An 18541-nucleotide genomic window follows, 5' to 3' on the forward strand; every position below is an offset into this window, starting at 1 on the left:
GGGTCTCATTCTAGTTGATTGAAACTTCCAACAAGATGCCATAATGTTGCATCCATAAAATAAATTAGAATCAAGGAGAAAGTTAGTGTGAGCCAGCTAAATGCTAGGCAATTCAAATAACTCAATTGGTACAAATTTTCCATGGACAGAGATGTTGGGACGACTTGAAGTCAATGCCTTTCAGCTAACAAGTAAGGAGCACCACACAATCAAGAAGGGAATACAGTGCTTGAAGCTGAATTATTGGAACTTGGAAGGAGCAATTGCATAGCATCTGAATCATTATTTTACCATCATCCACAACCAGCTCATTATGATAATGTATCTGACATCAAAGGCAAAATAATGATGCCAGTTTCGGTAAAAAAGGAATTAAAAGGTAACAAAGAGTAAGAATTAAAGGCAAAAATGAAAATTACATTCCTTCCAAATTGCAAAATAACTTTCAAGCACATAAAATTAGCACAGAGCCAGCAAGACACTCCCACTAATTAAGGAGACCAACTTTTTTATTGAGTCAACAGTCTTTGTCTTTTTGCCATCATATTATTGACAACTACTTCTTCACAATAAGCTTTCATACACCTACACACAGTTCAGTTACAAACCCTGCAAAATCTGCATTTTCACTCTTCTTCATACCCGAATTCTGATCACTTGTTTGAGATCATATCATGGCTGGTGCACTTGTTGGTGGAGCTTTCCTTTCTGGCTTCATTAACGTTGTCTTTGACAGGTTGCTCACAATGGATACAGCCAACAGGGTCTTGGGCAAGAAACTTGGTCCTGGCTTGGTTGAGAGGCTGAAAATTTCTCTGTATGCTGCTGAAGCTGTGCTTGATGATGCTGAGTACAAGCAACTGGGCAACGAACGTGTGAGGGATTGGCTCAACAGTCTGAGAGATGCTGTTTATGATGCTGATGACTTTCTGGACGCTCTACTCACCAAAGCCGCCACTCAAAAGGAGGTACGTTCTGTGTTGCCTAGTTTCTTCCTCAACCGACATAGGAAGATGGTAGATAACATGGAAGGGGTGGTTGCAAGAATAGAATTTCTTGTAAAGCAAAAAGATATCCTTGGTCTTCAAAAGACTACCAAGGATAATAACTTGTCATCATCATCATCATCATCATCATGGCGAGAAACCACATGTCTGATGGAAGGGAAGATATATGGCAGGGAGGATGATCAACAAGCTTTAATCAAAATAATAAATGACAACAGTGAATCTCAGTTATCTGTGATTCCTATTGTTGGCATGGGTGGGGTTGGTAAAACAACCTTGGCAAAATTGGTGTACAATACCACAGAGGGATTTGATTTGAAAGCATGGGTTTGCATCTCTGAAACATTTGATGTTGCTGATATTACAAAGAAAACCATTGAGGAGATTACTAAAAATTCTTGTACCCTTGGGAGTTTAAATTTGCTTCAAAATAAACTGCAGGAAATCTTGTCGGGAAAGAAGTTCTTTTTTGTTCTAGACGATGTCTGGAGTGAAGATGCCGATAAGTGGAAGCAATTTATAGCTCCTTTTCACTGTGGGGCTAAGGGTAGTTCAATTCTTCTTACAACTCGCAATCAAGACGTTGCTTCAGTAGTTCAAACATGTTCCTCTTTCATTCTTAACGAGTTGTCGGAAAAGTATTGTTGGTTATTGTTTGCAGCCAATGCATGTTTTCCGGAGTCAAACGGTAATCCAAGATTAGAGGAAATCGGTAGAAAGATTGTCAAGAAGTGTAAAGGGTTGCCATTAGCTGTTGAAACACTTGGGCGCTTGTTGCGAGGAAAGGATGATGCTAAAGAATGGAATGCTGTTTTAAGGAGTGACATCTGGGAATTTTCTACGAAAAATAGTAAAATTATTCCAGCATTGTTAATAAGCTACTTCCAGCTACCTCCTTACTTGAAGCGTTGTTTCGTTTATTGTTCCTTGTTTCCCAAAGATTACTATTTTTATAAAGACATACTAATTTTGCTGTGGATGGCTGAAGATCTTTTAAGGGTACCAAAGAGAGGAGAGAGTTTAGAAGAGGTTGGTTCTCAGTGTTTTGAAGAATTAGCTTCAAGGTTATTTTTTAAACCAGCTTCGTATCCTCGTGACAGGTACGTGATGCATGATCTCTTGCATGACTTGGCAATATTCCTTGCTGGAGACTTCTATGGTAGAATAGAAGAACTTGGTGAACAAGAAGAAAAGAAGGTTCTCACTCGCCATTTCTCATATTTCCTACATGGAAGGTTAGATCATCCAATCTCAAAAGTCTTTAACTCCAATGCCAAGTTCGAATCTTTGAGGACATCGTTGAATATGGATGATTTGTTCAGCATGGAAAGTGTAGCATCTAAGTTTATATGCTTGAGAGTTTTGTCCTTTGATAAACTTGATGTATTACCTGATTCAATAGGTGAATCGATTCATCTACGCTATTTGAATCTGTGTTCGACTGACATCAACAGGTTGCCAGAATCATTGTGCAACTTGTATAATCTACAAACATTAATATTGTACGGATGTACTAAGTTGACCATGTTGCCCATTAACATGCACAATCTTGTGAATTTACGGCATCTTGATATTAGGAAAACTTGTTTGGAAGAAATGCCTGGAGGAATAAGCAAAATGAAACACTTGCATACCTTAAGTTCCTTTGTGGTGGGGAAGCATGAAGATAATGGAATCAAGGAATTAGGAGGGCTCTCAAATCTTCATGGATCACTTGAGCTTAAGAAGTTGGAGAATATTGTTGATGTGAAAGAAGCAGAGAATGCAAGGATGACAAACAAGAATCTCATCAACGAATTATACTTGGAGTGGTCTTCAGGTGATGATATGGTTCCGAACACAAGAGCCGAGAGAGATATACTTGACAACTTGCAACCTCACAACAGCTTGAAAGTGTTGACAATCAAGGGATATAAGGGTACAATATTTCCAGATTGGTTGGGGAACTGTTTATACAACAATATGACAAGTGTATCTCTAGAGTCTTGCAACAATTGCTGCATGCTGCCTTCACTTGGACAGTTGCCATCTCTTAAGGCCCTGCGGATTCAAGGTTTTGGTCAGCTGAAGTGTGTTGGCATGGAGTTTTACAAGGGAATTGGTGACCCTTCTTTGCATATTTCTCCTCCTTTTCCCTTGTTGGAGAGTTTGGAATTTCGTAATATGGAATGTTGGGAGGAGTGGCACTTACCTGACTCAAAAGCTTTTCCTGAGCTTAAGAGTCTTGAAATAAGAGATTGTCCAATGTTAAAGGGAGATATGCTTCATCAGGTATTCATGAGAATCGTTTCTTCTTCATCGGATGCTTTGAATGTTCGCAAGCTAGTTATCCAATCTGAAGCAGCAGGGTTTGCAGATATGTCACTTAATGGGGATAGATTATCAATTACGGGAAGTGAATGTGTGGTGGAGTCTGCATTTAACGAAATGATGAGCATTAAGCATCTACCCTCCCTCCAAGAAGTAGAAATCATCGAGTGTTCGTTTGCTGTGTCGTGGCCGAACAATTGTTTACTACCCAAATCTTTGCAAAAGCTCACAATCAGGGAGTGCAGCAAAGTGGAATTCCCGCAGCACAAGTATGATTTGGTAGAGCTACTAATAAGCAGCTGTGATTCACTGACCTCCTTGTCGTTGGATGTCTTTCCCAATCTCAAGAATCTCCAGATAAAAGGGTGTAGGAATCTGGAATCAGTGTCAATGTCAGAGGCACCACACGCTGCTCTTCAACGTCTCTCCATTAGTTTCTGCGAGAAATTAGTGTCATTTGCAGGAGAAGGACTGGCTGCACCCAACTTGACTGATCTCAGCGTCACATGGTGCACAAAGTTGGAGGCATTACCACGTGACATGAAGAGTCTACTCCCAAGTTTACAGTCTCTCAAGATATTTGCTTGCCCAAACATTTGCAGGTTGCCAGAGGGTGGTTTGCCGCCTAAGTTGAAAGAGTTTATTGTGGAAATTGGCGAGCAACAACTGAGGGATCTATCATGGATGGCCAACTTGCACGCCCTCACTCATCTTAGAATTTATGGTCATGACTGCCACAACATAAAGTCATACCCAGAGGTGGGTTCGCTGCCTCACCTTCCCTCCCTCACCACTCTGCATCTCTTCGCCTTTGAGAATCTGGAGACATTGGAGTGCAACGAGCTTCTCCGCCTCACCTCCCTTCAACAACTACACATTACATACTGCAACAAGCTGGAGAATATGGAAGGAGAAAAGCTGCCTCCCTCTCTCTTGCTACTCAAAATTCATGACTGTTATTTGCTGGGAGAACACTGCAAGAACAAGCATCAACTAATCTGGCCCAAAATTTCCCACATCCCAACCATTAAAGTCAATCTCAAGAAACTTTCCTGAATAGAGATTTCTGAGCAGGTAAATCTCTAATCTTCATGTTTCCCATGCTACCACACTTAAATTCACACACAAAAATTTCCATTTCCTTCAGGAGAAAAATAATTCTATCTTTCTTTGACAATTGAAATCGTATGCCAAATTGCAATCTTTTCTTTCATTTATCTGAGAAGCTCAAACTTTGCAGTTGTAGTTAAAGAAATATCTTTTGTTTCTTTCAGAAACTCATTGCTCTCTCTAATACTTATTAACATTCAATAAAGACAGTGACTATCTTTTGCGTGTATCCAACTTTTAAGAATTCTTTTAGATGTATTAAACAAAGAGTTTTGAATTAGATTCATGCATTTAGTTACTTTAGTGGATTTAAGAATTATTTGTTGTGTACCTGAAGCTGTGCTTACAAAGTTCGGATACTAAAGGAAGACATCATGGAGAAAGTTGGAATGGCACTTCTTATTGAAAATATTCTTTTTTTGTTGCTATGTTTCTCTCTTCCTCTCTATAATTTTATTTTTGTTGTTTGCACAGAAAAAATCAAATAATAGCTTCATTTGTGGAAAGAAAAGAGTAATAAAATGGTATGTGCAGTTTGTACATATATTAAGCTGCAGTGGGATTCAAATGATTCAAGAAAAAGCATTGTCATAGAATATTTGATCTTTTTCGACTGAATTGAAGTGGATAGCTACAAATATACAGGGTTATTTTTATGTAAAGTCACTGTATTATGTGTGTCTGTGGTTATTGTGATGACATTATTACAAACATTTAGTTTTGAAATGTATATATATAATTTGTGTTTCAGGAAATACTTTGAATATCAAGCAGCAATTGTCCTGAGAGCATTGCAGTTCTGGAATGGATCTTGAATGCCAGTTTCAGTCAAAACATGCAAAAGAAATGAAGAATCATTTTCCACCTTTACTTTCGTTTTTCCTTAGAAAAAATAAGATTGAAAGATAACGGATGCCATTATGAAAACTAGTAATAGCACATGGGGAGAAAAGATGATAAAGTTAGCATGAAGGAGCTTAGCAGGTGAAGGAGTTGTGAATATCAATTCACATCAAATCATAGCTTTTATTTTTCTTTTTATTTGTGTATTTCTTTGTTGTTTTATCGTTGATATCCAATGCATTAATACATGAGTTCAATTTTGGAATTCTCTTACTACTTAGTCACGAGCGACCAATGGTAAAATAAATATTTGTTCATTGTATTCCAAAGAAGAACACTACAAATTTAAACATAAAAAATAAAGATCATACTAAGATTCAATGATAATAAAATGAATATTTGTGCACCATATCCCAAAACTAGTCAAATAAAATTAAACAGAAGGCTGTTTTCAAAAACATTTCTCTAATTAGGAGCATGTATCTTACTGCCTATTAAATGTTGTGTGCTGACATTTTATCATTTTCTTGAGGCGAAAATTGTCTGATATTGATGTAAGTGAACCAGATTTTTGTGACCATATATTATATGAAAAATGTTATATATTAAAATTGGTACACAAACTTTTAGACACCTAATGTATGATTATTGATTAAATTATAGTTTCTAAATATTTCTATTAAATTCAATGGACGTCTCAAATAGACATAAGTGTAAATGATCAGTTCCTATGTCATATACTGAAGTAAATGATAGCACCAGATCAAAGTGCTATAATAATTTTTGTACTATTTGATGAAACAAAATAAAAATTGTTGTTTCAAATTTAACGACACTTTAGAAAAGTAATGACATTAAAGTATTACTCAAATTAAAAAATTGCAAGAAAAGTAATGACATTAAAGTATTACTCAAATTAAAAAATTTGTGCAATTTCATACTTATATTTGAAGTTAAAGTAAATGATTTTAATCTTAAAGAAAGTTCTCAATAATACACTGTTATCATTTATTCCAACAAAAAATACAGAACCTCAAAACCCATTACCACAAATAAAACAAGCAATACTTAAAAAAAATCACTTTTTCAAGACATCATTTTTATTTCTAATTTAATTTATTCATTGATTATAGGAACTAACTTTGTCAACACTAATATCATACAAATTCAAGACACATTTTTGGAAGAAGAACATACATACAAAGATAAAACAAACAACACAATAGAAAGTGCATACAACTCAATAATTCATAAAGAAAATGCTTTCACAAGAATCTATGACAAAAAAAGAAAGTAACAACTCTAACAACCACCAATAAAAAAAAGAAAGACTATCGTCACATAATAATACTAAGTCCATCAACTAAAATAAATACAAAAATCAAACCCCAAATAAAAATGTCACTTTGTACAATTTTAACATCCAAATCTTTTATATTACAAATTATTTTAAATAAAATACCTTTTAAATTTAACTTTAGTTTATACATATTTAATTTAATTTTACAAAACATAACAATTTTTACTATTTATTATGTAATATCATTAATTTTCTGTTCCGCACAACGTGCCAGTCTCATTCTAGTTGAAAGTAATTGTGAAAAAAAAAAAAACATCATCATATGTCCCTTACTAACAGCATAGATATATTTATTGTAGAAAACTGTAACATTACCTTACTCAGTTGAAAGCCTTGAAATTTTGTTGCTTCTTCATAGAGTTGAAGCTAACTTTGCTTGATAATCACTTGTAACAGTTGATATAGTAGCATAATCTATTCTTAATATATAAAAGAAAAGGGATAAGTTTATTCACATTATTTTAAGACATTTTTTTTCTATTAATGTTATGTCAGCAACATTGCTTATTTTACAAAATTTTAGAATTAACCACTCAATTCTTGGCAAATCAACTATTATTTTTAAATTAACAAAAAAAAATATACAAAAAAATAAAAATATAAAACATCAGTAATTAAAAATTAATAGTATCTAATCAAATTTGTAATTTACAAAGACATTGAATCTATATTTCTATATTTATTATATACCGTTATAAACAATACAATAAATTTATAACCCCAATAATTAATTTCTATAAATAACTCAATTAAATATAATAACATCTATAATACACCGTTATAAACAATACAATAAATTTATAACCCCAATAATTAATTTCTATAAATAACTCAATTAAATATAATAACATCTATATTACAAATGTCATAATAATATTATTAATTATAATAAATTTTACATTACAAATATTCAAATTTCATACTATTTATCCTACTTATATAAGTCTCTTATCATTATTCCTTCAAATAACATCAAATTCATCACAAAAAATTTATTTTTGAACTACACAACATTTCAAACTTACTCAATAGAGCAGACAATATCACCAAACAATTGTGTAGTTCGTCTATGAAAAACATTAACACCCACCACAAATGAAGAGGAGACTCTTTGCTTATAAATAATTATATTAGATGAAAAAGAGACAACTATATTTGGCACATGTAATCAAATACCACAATATCCAACAATAAGATAATTCTATATACTTTTCATAATCCCATCTATCAAATTATTAGTTACTGACCCAATACTTATTTCAAATCAAAGTGCTACAACAATTTTTGTATTGTTAGGCACAACTGTTTCAAATCTAAGGACACTTCAGAAAAGTAATGACATTGAAGTACTACTCTAATTGAAAAATTTGTGCAACCTCACACTTATATTTAAAATCAAAGTAAATGATTTTAATCTCAAAAAAGTTGTCAATAATACATTGTTATCAAGACATTTGTTCCAACAAAAAACACTGAACTTCAACATCCATTACAACAAATAAAACAGGTAATACTAAAAAAAATCACTTATTCAAGATATCATTTTTATTTTTAATTTAAATTATACATTGATTATAAAAACCAACTTCGTTAACACTAATATTATCAGACGAAGATCACATACCCATCTAGAAAAAAGAGGATGAATGCCAATAAAAAAGACTAAATCCATCAACTAAAATAAATAATGCAAAAATCAAATAAAGAAAAAAGAAAAAAGAAGATGAGTGCCACAAGACTAAGTTTATCAACTAAAATAAATCCAAAAATCAAACCACCAACTAAAAGTGTCACTTTGTACAACTTTAATATCCAAATTTTTTATATTATAAATTATTTTAAATAAAATACCTTTTAAATTTAATTTTAGTTTAAACATATTTAATTTAATTCTACAAAACATAATAATTTTTAATATTTATTATATACCATCATTAATTTACTGTGCTGCGCATCGCGCGACCTCATTCTAGTTCTTAATTTAATACTAAGTAGTAACTAACATGCTATATACCATAACTAATGCGATTTGATGCATTTGAGAGAGATTAGTAATTTAGTATAGTAGTACTATTGAGCCTGGTCACATAAGTCATAAGATAACACATTAATTGAAACTTCCAACAATATGCAATAATGTTGCATCCATAAAGTAAATTACAAGAAAGGACAAAGTTAGTGTGAGCCAGCTAGATGATAGGCAATTCAAATAACTCAATTGGTACAAATTTTCCATGTTGGGAGGACTTGAAGTCAATGCCTTTCAGCTAACAAGTAAGGAGCACCACACAATCAAGAAGGGAATACAGTGCTTGAAGCTGAATTATTGGAACTTGGAAGGAGCAATTGCATAGCATCTGAATCATTATTTTACCATCATCCACAACCAGCTTATTATGATAAGGTATCTGACATCAAAGGCAAAATAATGATGCCAGTTTCGAAAAAAAAGGAATTAAAAGGTAACAAAGAGTACGAATTAAAGGCAAAAATGAAAATTACATTCCTTCCAAATTGCAAAATAACTTTGAAGCACATAAAATTAGTACAGAGCCAGCAAGACACTCTCCACTAATTAAGGAGACCAACTTTTTATTGAGTCAGTCAACAGTCTTTGTGTTTTTGCCATCAAATTATTGACAACTACTTCTTCACAATAAGCTTTGATAAACCTAAACACAGTTCAGTTACAAACCCTGCAAAATCTGCATTTTCACTCTCCTTCATACCCGAATTCTGATCACTTGTTTGAGATCATATCATGGCTGGTGCACTTGTTGGTGGAGCTTTTCTTTCTGGCTTCATTAACGTTGTCTTTGAGAGGCTCCTTACAAAAGATGCGGTCAACTTGGTGTTGGGAAAGAAGCTTGGCTCTGACTTGGTTAAGAGGCTGAAGATTTCTCTGCATGCTGCAGAAGCTGTGCTTGATGATGCTGAGTACAAGCAACTGGGCGATGAATCTGTGAGGGAGTGGCTCAACGATCTTAGAGATGCTGTTTATGAGGCTGATGACTTGCTGGACGCTGTTCTCACCAAAGAGGCTATTCAAAAGGAGGGAAGTTCTTACTGGCCTGATTACTTCCTCAACCGCGAAAGGGAGATGGTAGATGAGATGGAAAGGGTGGTTACAAAGATAGAATTTCTTGAACAACAAAAAGATTTCCTTGGTCTTCAAAAGACTACCAATATCTTGTCATCATCATGGAGAGAATCCACATCTCTGGTGGAAGGGAAAATATATGGCAGGGAGGATGATCAACAAGCCTTACTCAAAGTAATAAATGACAGCAGTGAAAGTGAGTTATCTGTGATCCCTATTGTTGGCATGGGCGGGGTTGGTAAAACAACTTTAGCAAAATGGGTGTACAATACCATAGAGGGATTTGATTTGAAAGCATGGGTTTGCATCTCTGAAACATTTGATGTTGTTGAGATTACAAGGAAAACCATTGAGGAAATTACTAAAACTACTTGTACCCTTGGGAGTTTGAATTTGCTTCAGAATGAATTGCTGGAGATCTTGTCGGGGAAGAAGTTCTTTGTTGTTCTAGACGATGTCTGGAGCGATGATGCTGATAACTGGAAGAAGTTTAAAACTCCTTTTCACTGTGGGGGTAATGGTAGTATGATTCTTCTAACAACTCGCATTAAAGAGGTTGCTTCAGTTGTTCAGACATGTTCCTCTTACTTTCTTAATGAGCTGTCCGAAGATTCTTGTTGGTTACTCTTTGCAGAGAATGCATGTTTTCCGGAGTCAAACGGTAATCCAACATTAGAGGAAATCGGTAGACAGATTGTCAAGAAGTGTAAAGGGTTGCCATTAGCTGTTGAAACACTTGGGCGCTTGTTGCAAGGAAAGCGTGATGCTAAAGAATGGAATGCTGTTTTAAGCAGTGACATCTGGGAATTTCCTACGAAAAATAGTAAAATTATTCCAGCATTGTTAATAAGCTACTTCCAGCTACCTCCTTACTTGAAGCGTTGTTTCGTTTATTGTTCATTGTTTCCCAAGGATCATTACTTTAAGAAAAATGAACTAGTTTTGCTGTGGATGGCTGAAGATCTTTTAAGGCTACCAAAGAGAGGAGAGAGTTTAGAAGAGGTTGGTTCTCAGTGTTTTGAAGAATTAGCTTCAAGGTTATTTTTTAAACCAGCTTCTTATGAGAGGTACGTGATGCATGATCTCTTGCATGACTTGGCAATATTCCTTGCTGGAGATTTCTATTGTAGAATAGAAGAACTTGGTGAACAAGAAGAAACGAAGGTTCTCACTCGCCATTTCTCATATTTCCCACATGGAAGGTTAGATCATCCAATCTCAAAAGTCTTTAACTCCAATGAGAAGTTGGAATCTTTCAGGACATCATTGTATATCGATGATTTGTTCAGCATGGAAAGTGTAGCATCTAAGTTTATATGCTTGAGAGTTTTGTCCTTTCGTAAACTTGATGTATTACCTGATTCAATAGGTGAATCGATACATCTACGATATTTGAATCTCTCTTGGACTGACATCAACAGGTTGCCAGAATCATTGTGCAACTTGTATAATCTACAAACATTAATCTTGTATGGATGTACTAAGTTGACCATGTTGCCCATTAACATGCACAATCTTGTGAATTTACGGCATCTTGATCTTAGGAAAACTTCTTTGGGAGAAATGCCCGGAGGAATAAGCAAAATGAAACACTTGCATACCTTAAGTTCCTTTGTGGTGGGCAAGCATGAAGATAATGGAATTAAGGAATTAGGCGGGCTCTCAAATCTTCACGGATCACTTGAGATTAAGAAGTTGGAGAATATTGTTGATGTGAAAGAAGCAGAGAATGCAAGGATGACAAAAAAGAATCTCATCAACGAATTATACTTGGAGTGGTCTTCAGGTGATGATATGGTTCCGGACACAAGAGCCGAAAGAGATATACTTGACAACTTGCAACCTCACAACAGCTTGGAAAAGTTGGCCATCAAGGGATATAAGGGTACAATATTTCCAGATTGGTTGGGGCACTGTTCTTACAACAATATGACAAGTGTATCTCTAGAGTCTTGCAACAATTGCTGCATGCTGCCTTCACTTGGACAGTTGCCATCTCTTAAGGCCCTGTGCATTCAAGGTTTTGGTCAGCTGAAGTGTGTTGACATGGAGTTTTACAAGGGTATTGGTGACCCTTCTTTTCATATTGCTCCTCCTTTTCCCTTGTTGGAGAGTTTGGAATTTTATAACATGCCATGTTGGGAGGAGTGGCACTTACCTGACTCAAAAGCTTTTCCTCAGCTTAAGAGACTTGAAATAATAGATTGTCCAATGTTAAAGGGAGATATGCTTCATCAGGTATTCATGAGAATCGTTTCTTCTTCATCGGATGCTTTGAAAGTTCGCAAGTTATTTATAAACAAATATGAAGCAGGATGGATTCCAGGTTTGTCACTTAATGGGGATACATTATCAATTACGGGAAGTGAATCCGTGGTGGAGTCTGCAATTAACGAAATGATGAGCATTAAGCATCTACCCTCCCTCCAAGAAGTAGAAATCATCGGGTGTTCGTTTGCCGTGTCCTGGCCGAACAATTGTTTACTACCCAAATCTTTGCAAAAGCTCACAATCAGGCGGTGCAGCAAAGTGGAATTCCCGCAGCACAAGTATGATTTGGTAGAGCTACTAATACGCATCTGTGATTCACAGACCTCCTTGTCGTTGGATGTCTTTCCCAATCTCAAGAATCTCAATATACATGATTGTAGGAATCTGGAATCAGTGTCAATGTCAGAGGCACCACACGCTGCTCTTCAACGTCTCTCCATTGCTTACTGCCATAAATTAGTGTCATTAGCAGGAGAAGGACTGGCTGCACCCAACTTGACTCATCTCCAGATATATGGTTGCTGGAATCTGGAATCGGTGTCAATGTCAGAGGCATCACACGCTGCTCTTCAACGTCTCTCCATCTCTCATTGCTCCAAATTAGTGTCATTTGCAGGAGAAGGACTGGCTGCACCCAACTTGACTCATCTTCTAGTCAGAGATTGCCCAAAGTTGGAGGCATTACCACGTGACATGAAGAGTCTACTCCCAAGTTTACAGACTCTCAAGGTATATGGTTGCCCAAACATTTTCAGGTTGCTAGAGGGTGGTTTGCCGCCTAACTTGAAAGAGCTTCATGTGAAAATTGGCGAGCAACAAATGAGGGATCTATCATGGATGGGCAACTTGCACGCCCTCACTCATCTTGACATTTCTAGTGATTACTGCAACAACATAAAGTCATTCCCAGAGGTGGGTTCGCTGCCTCACCTTCCCTCCCTTACCACTCTTGTGATATACGGGTTCCATAATCTGGAGACATTGGAGTGCAACGAGCTTCTCCGCCTCACCTCCCTTCAACAACTACACATTCATTGGTGTCCAAAGCTGGAGAATATGGAAGGAGAAAAGCTGCCTCCCTCTCTCTTGCTACTCAAAATTGAAGACTGTGATTTGCTGGGAAAACACTGCAAGAACAAGCATCAACTAATCTGGCCCAAAATTTCCCACATCCCCACCATTCAAGTCAATGGAGAACAAATTTCCTGAATAGAGATTTCTGAGCAGGTAAATCTCTAATCTTCATGTTTCTCATGCTACCACACTTAAATTCACGCACGCATAAATTTCCATTTCCTTCCGGAGAAAAATAATTCTATCTTTCTTTGACAATTGAAATCGTATGCCAAATTGCAATCTTTTCTTTCATTTACCTGGGAAGCTCAAACTTTGCAGTTGTAGTTAAAGAAATATCTTTTGTTTCTTTCAGAAACTCATTGCTCTCTCTAATACTTATTAACATTCATATTTTTCAATAAAGACAGTGACTATCTTTTGTGTGTATCCAACATTTAAGAATTTTTTTAGATGTATTAAACAAAGAGTTTGGTTTACCCGGTCATCACATTAGATTCATGCATTTAGATGACTTTTGAAGTGATGAGTCTGAAACTTAGTTACTTTAGTGGATTTAAGAATTATTTGTTGTGTACCTGAAGCTGTGCTTACAGAGTTCGGATACTAAAGGAAGACATCATGGAGAAAGTTGGAATGGCACTTCTTATTGAAAAGATTCTTTTTTTTGTTGGTATGTTTCTCTTCCTCTCTATAATTTTATTTTTGCTGTTTTGCACAGAAAAAATCAAATAATAGCTTGATTTGTGGAAAGAAAAGAGTTATAAAATGGTATGTGCAGTTTGTACATATATGTGGGATTCAAATGATTCAAGAAAAAGTATTGTCATAGAATATTTGATCTTTTTGGACTGAATTGAAGAGGATAGCTACAAATATACAGGGTTATTTTTATGTAAAGTCACTGTATTATGTGTGTCTGTGGTTATTGTGATGACATTATTACAAACATTTAATTTTGAAATGTATATATAATTTGTGTTTCAGAAAATACTTTGAAGATCAAGCAGCAATTGTCCTGAGAGCATTGCAGTTCTGCAATGGATCTTGAATGCCAGTTTCAGTCAAAACAAGCAAAAGAAATGAAGAATCATTTCCACCTTTACTTTTGTTTTTCCAAAGAAAAAATAAGATTGAAAGATAACGGATGCCATTATGAAAATTAGTAATAGCACATGGGTAGAAAAGATGATAAAGTTGCTATTAGAATGAAGGAGCATAACAGGTGAAGGAGTTGTAAATATCAATTCACATCAAATCATAACTTTTCTTTTTCTTTTTATTTGTATATTTCTTTGTTGTTTTATGGTTGATATCCAATGCATTAATACATGAGTTCAATTTGGAATTCTCTTACTACTTAGTCACGAGCGACCAATGGTAAAATAAATATTTGTTCATTGTATTCCAAAGATGAACACTAAAAATTTAAACATAAAAAATAAAGATCATACTAAGATTCAATGGTAATAAATGAGTATTTGTGCACCATATCCCGAAACTAGTAAAATAAAATTAAAAAGAAGGCTGTTTTCAAAAACATTTCTCTAATTAGGAGCAAGTATCTTACTGCCTATTAAGTATTGTGTGCTGACATTTTATCATTTTCTTGAGGCAAAATTTGTCTGATATTGATGTAAGTGAACCAGATTTTTGTGACAATATATTATATGAAAAATGTTATACATTAAAATTGGTACACAAACTTTTAGACACTTAATGTATGATTATTGATTAAATTATAGTTTCTAAATATTTCTATTAAATTCGATGGATGTCTCAAATAGACATAAGTGTAAATGATCAGTTCCTATGTCATATACTGAAGCAAAGTGATAGCACCAGATTAGTTAAGTGGTAGGTAAGATTGTTTTTAGTGTGTATGTAAGATTGTTTTGGTGTGGATTTTGAGAGCGTTTTCTTCAAGCTAAGTAGATACTTACTTGGTGATGAATTTAGTTGTTAAGAGGTTGTTAGTTAATGATATCAGATAAGACAGTGTGTTTGAAGGTGTAAATTTAGAGTTTTATTTGAATGATGTTTTGTTTGTTTTTCAGATCTTGTTAGTATTGGATCTTTTTATCTTTAGTAGTTTTTCTATTTCAGAGTTAAAGCATTTTTGAACTATTCGAGAAAAACAATTGAAGTGGTAGGTGAGTTTTGTTCCTTCTTTAATAGTCTTGACTTTCAGTCTTTAAGGTGGAAAAAGTTTGTACAAAAAAAGTAGTAGTGCCAAATTCATACTATAAGACAAAAACATAGTTCCTTAAACTTTATTAATCAATTCATAACAATAAAGGTTGGATAGTCCTACACGGAAAGAATTGCTAGCATCTATATATATATATACTCATAAATAAATATATATGCAGCAAAACTTGTAAGATCCTTACACAAGAAAAGAAAGAGGGAAAAAATGGCTGAGAATACAACTCAACATGTAGTGATGCTTCCATGGAGTGCATTTGGCCATTTGATTCCATTTTTCCAACTCTCCATAGCCATAGCCAAATCAGGAATTCATGTCTCCTTCATTTCAACACCAAAGAACATTCAAAGGCTTCCAAAGCCACCTTCAGATTTATCTCATTTTTTACATTTGGTGGAAATTCCATTTCCATCATCATTAGACTCATCACAACTCTCTGGTGGTGAGGCCACTATGGACATCCCATTTGACAAGATTCAGTACCTGAAGTTGGCATGGGATCAGATGCAAAATCCAGTAAAGGAATTTGTGTCTAAATTGCTACCAAATTGGATCATTTGTGACTTTCATCCACACTGGATAGTAGAGATAGCACAAGAGCTTCATGTGAAACTCATGTACTTCTCTGTTTACTCTGCTTCCACTATTGTGTTCTATGGACCCCCGGATCGAATGAGAGCTAAAACATCACCAGAAGACCTGACATCACCAAGAGAATGGATGAATTTTCCGTCTTCAGTGGCTTTCCAACGAAATGAGGCCATTGCGTTCTACCAAGATGCATATGTAGAAAATGTATCAGGTTTAAGAGACATTGATAGGTTTGCCAAGATGATAGGCGCCTCAAATGCTGTAGCATTTCGCAGCTGCTATGAGATGGAAGGTGAGTATTTGAATCTATACCAAGAACTTATTGGGAAGCCAGTGATTCCTATAGGTTTGCTTCCTCCGGAGAAGCCAGAGAGAAGACTTGTTGATGAGTCATGGAATAAGACATTCGAGTGGCTTGACGCGCAAGAAACAAAATCGGTAGTCTTTGTTGGGTTTGGTAGTGAGTGTAAATTGACCAAAGAGCAAGTTTTTGAGATAGCTTATGGATTAGAGCTTTCTGAATTTCCGTTTTTATGGACATTGAGAAAACCAAGTTGGGCAATTCAAGATCATGATTCTCTGCCTCTTGGATTTTGTGAAAGAACATCAAAGAGAGGAAAAGTTTGTTTTGGATGGGCACCACAAAAGGAAATTTTGGCACATAAATCTATTGGGGGGTCTTTGTTTCATTCTGGCTGGGGATCTATAATTGAGACTTTGATGTTTGGCCACACTCTTGTAGTGTTGCCATTTGTTGTTGATCAACCTCTTAATGCAAAGGCTTTGCTTGATAAGGGTCTTGCCATTGAAGTGAAAAGAAACAATGAAGATGGTTCATTTAGTAGAGAAGACATAGCCAAATGCCTTAGAGAAGCTATGGTATTGGAGGAAGGAGAGAAGCTCAGAATCAAGACTAGAGAAGTTGCTAAAGTTGTAGGAGATTTGAAGCTTCACAATGGTTACATGGAAGCATTTGTCAAGTTTCTTAAGACTTAATGAATTTGCGAATAGATCTTGTTTTTTAGCCTAAATTTTTCTTATTTGGAATAACTAATGAATAAACTCTTTGGGTTGTGTTTGATAAGTGAGATATTAAGATCTTGTAACTTTTTTTTTGTCTTTGTCACCATCTATTCTTAATGGATTTGGATCCTCTAAATTTTGAATTTCATTTTAGAGAGTAAAGTGTGATCTCTCACAATTTATTTCATAGGTGAGACCAAAAATAAATATGAGAGAGAAATCATTCAGGATAGAAGATTACACTTTAGTCCCTAAAGTACAAATTCAAAATTTAGAGGATCCAAATTCATTCTTAATATATAAAAGTAGATGGATAAGTTTACCTACATTAATTTTAAGACATTTTTCTCCTCTTATTAATGTCATGTCAGTAACATCGCTTACTTGGCAAAACATTAAAATCAACCACTCAATTTTCGCCAAATCAACCGTTATTTTCCAAATTAGCAAAAAAAATATACAAAAAAATATACAAGTAATAGAAATATATACAAATTAGGCGGTAAAATTATTAATGACAATAATTAGAAATTAATAGTGTCTAATCAAATTTGTAACTTACACGAATTCATATTCCTATATTTATTATATTTTACCGTTATAAATAGTACAATAAATTATAACCCCAATAATTAATTTATTAATTTCTATAAATAACTCATTAAATGTAATAAGCATCAAATGTCATACTAATCTATTAATCATAATAAATTTTACGTTACAAATATTCAAACTTCATACTATTTGAACTACTTATATAAGTCTCTTATCACTATTTCATCAAATAACATCAAATTTAGCACAAGAATTTATTTTTGCACTATACAACAACTCAAACTTACTCAATGAAACATCATTCTTTTGGACAATATCACCAAACAAACAGATAATTAGTTTATCAAAGTTCACGTAGTTTGTCTATAGAAAACATTAACACCCACAAATGAAGAAGAGTCTTTTTACTTAGAAATGATTATATTAGATGAAAAGGTACAAAACAAACATATTTATTGTATTTTTAAATTGAATTTACGAAAAAATATTTTAATTATTTTTGCTTTTTATATTATTTTATAATACTTTATATATAATTGTATTTTAATATCGTTAAAATTATATTTCTTTCAATACGCTATTCATTGTTCTTTTTTCTAATAACTTAAAAGAAATAAATGTAATCAATTTTTTAACTAATTATTACCTATGATTTACTAACACTGTCGAAAACATCTCTTCATGTAATTGTGAAGAGAAATATGATGAACATATTCAAACATTTGTTACAAGAAGAAAAAGTCTATACTATAAAAAATTTTAAAATAGAAGATGCAAATGATTTGTATAGACCAATTAAAGGTATAATGAAAGTAAATTTTTTACTCACAACTGTTGTGAAAGAAATTAAAGATTCAATTTTAAACATTTTTCAATACTATTTTGAATCTATATTATTTGAGATATTGTCTGACAGAGTGGATCAAAGAAAAATATTAACAAGTAATTTCACTTTATAATATTTCAATTATTCTAATTAAAAATAACTTATTCAAAAAAAATTCTACCTATTTTTGTTATTTTTATTGTAGATGTCATTGAAAAATTACATGCACATCAAAAGATTAAGGAGAAAGAAAATCATACAA

General features: G+C 34.1%; 2 protein-coding genes across 6 annotated transcripts in view; both read left to right on the forward strand.

The window, feature by feature from the left end:
- Positions 1-14363, forward strand: part of LOC110277731 (putative disease resistance protein At3g14460) — a 24689-nt gene extending 10326 nt beyond the window's left edge. For 2 of the 5 annotated variants that reach the window (XM_052255950.1, XM_052255972.1), the window contains 3 exons: positions 11751-13228; positions 13660-13748; positions 14063-14363. In XM_052255950.1, the coding sequence (XP_052111910.1) occupies positions 11751-13210 (1460 nt within the window). In that variant the 3' untranslated portion in view covers positions 13211-13228; positions 13660-13748; positions 14063-14363. Of the gene's footprint in view, positions 1-520; positions 1283-5178; positions 5293-9978; positions 13229-13659; positions 13749-14062 lie in introns of those variants that run through there. The other 3 variants (XM_052255947.1, XM_052255943.1, XM_052255962.1) reach the window with 3 other exon arrangements.
- Positions 14364-15456: 1093 nt separating this feature from the next.
- On the forward strand, positions 15457-16959 carry LOC107472887 (putative UDP-rhamnose:rhamnosyltransferase 1). Its single transcript, XM_016092412.3, has one exon. The coding sequence runs from the start codon at positions 15492-15494 to the stop codon at positions 16869-16871; it is 1380 nt and encodes a 459-aa protein (XP_015947898.1). The 5' UTR covers positions 15457-15491; the 3' UTR covers positions 16872-16959.
- Positions 16960-18541: the final 1582 nt, after the last annotated feature.

Source organism: Arachis duranensis, chromosome 2, assembly GCF_000817695.3.
Source record: "Arachis duranensis cultivar V14167 chromosome 2, aradu.V14167.gnm2.J7QH, whole genome shotgun sequence".
NCBI lineage: Eukaryota > Viridiplantae > Streptophyta > Magnoliopsida > Fabales > Fabaceae > Arachis > Arachis duranensis.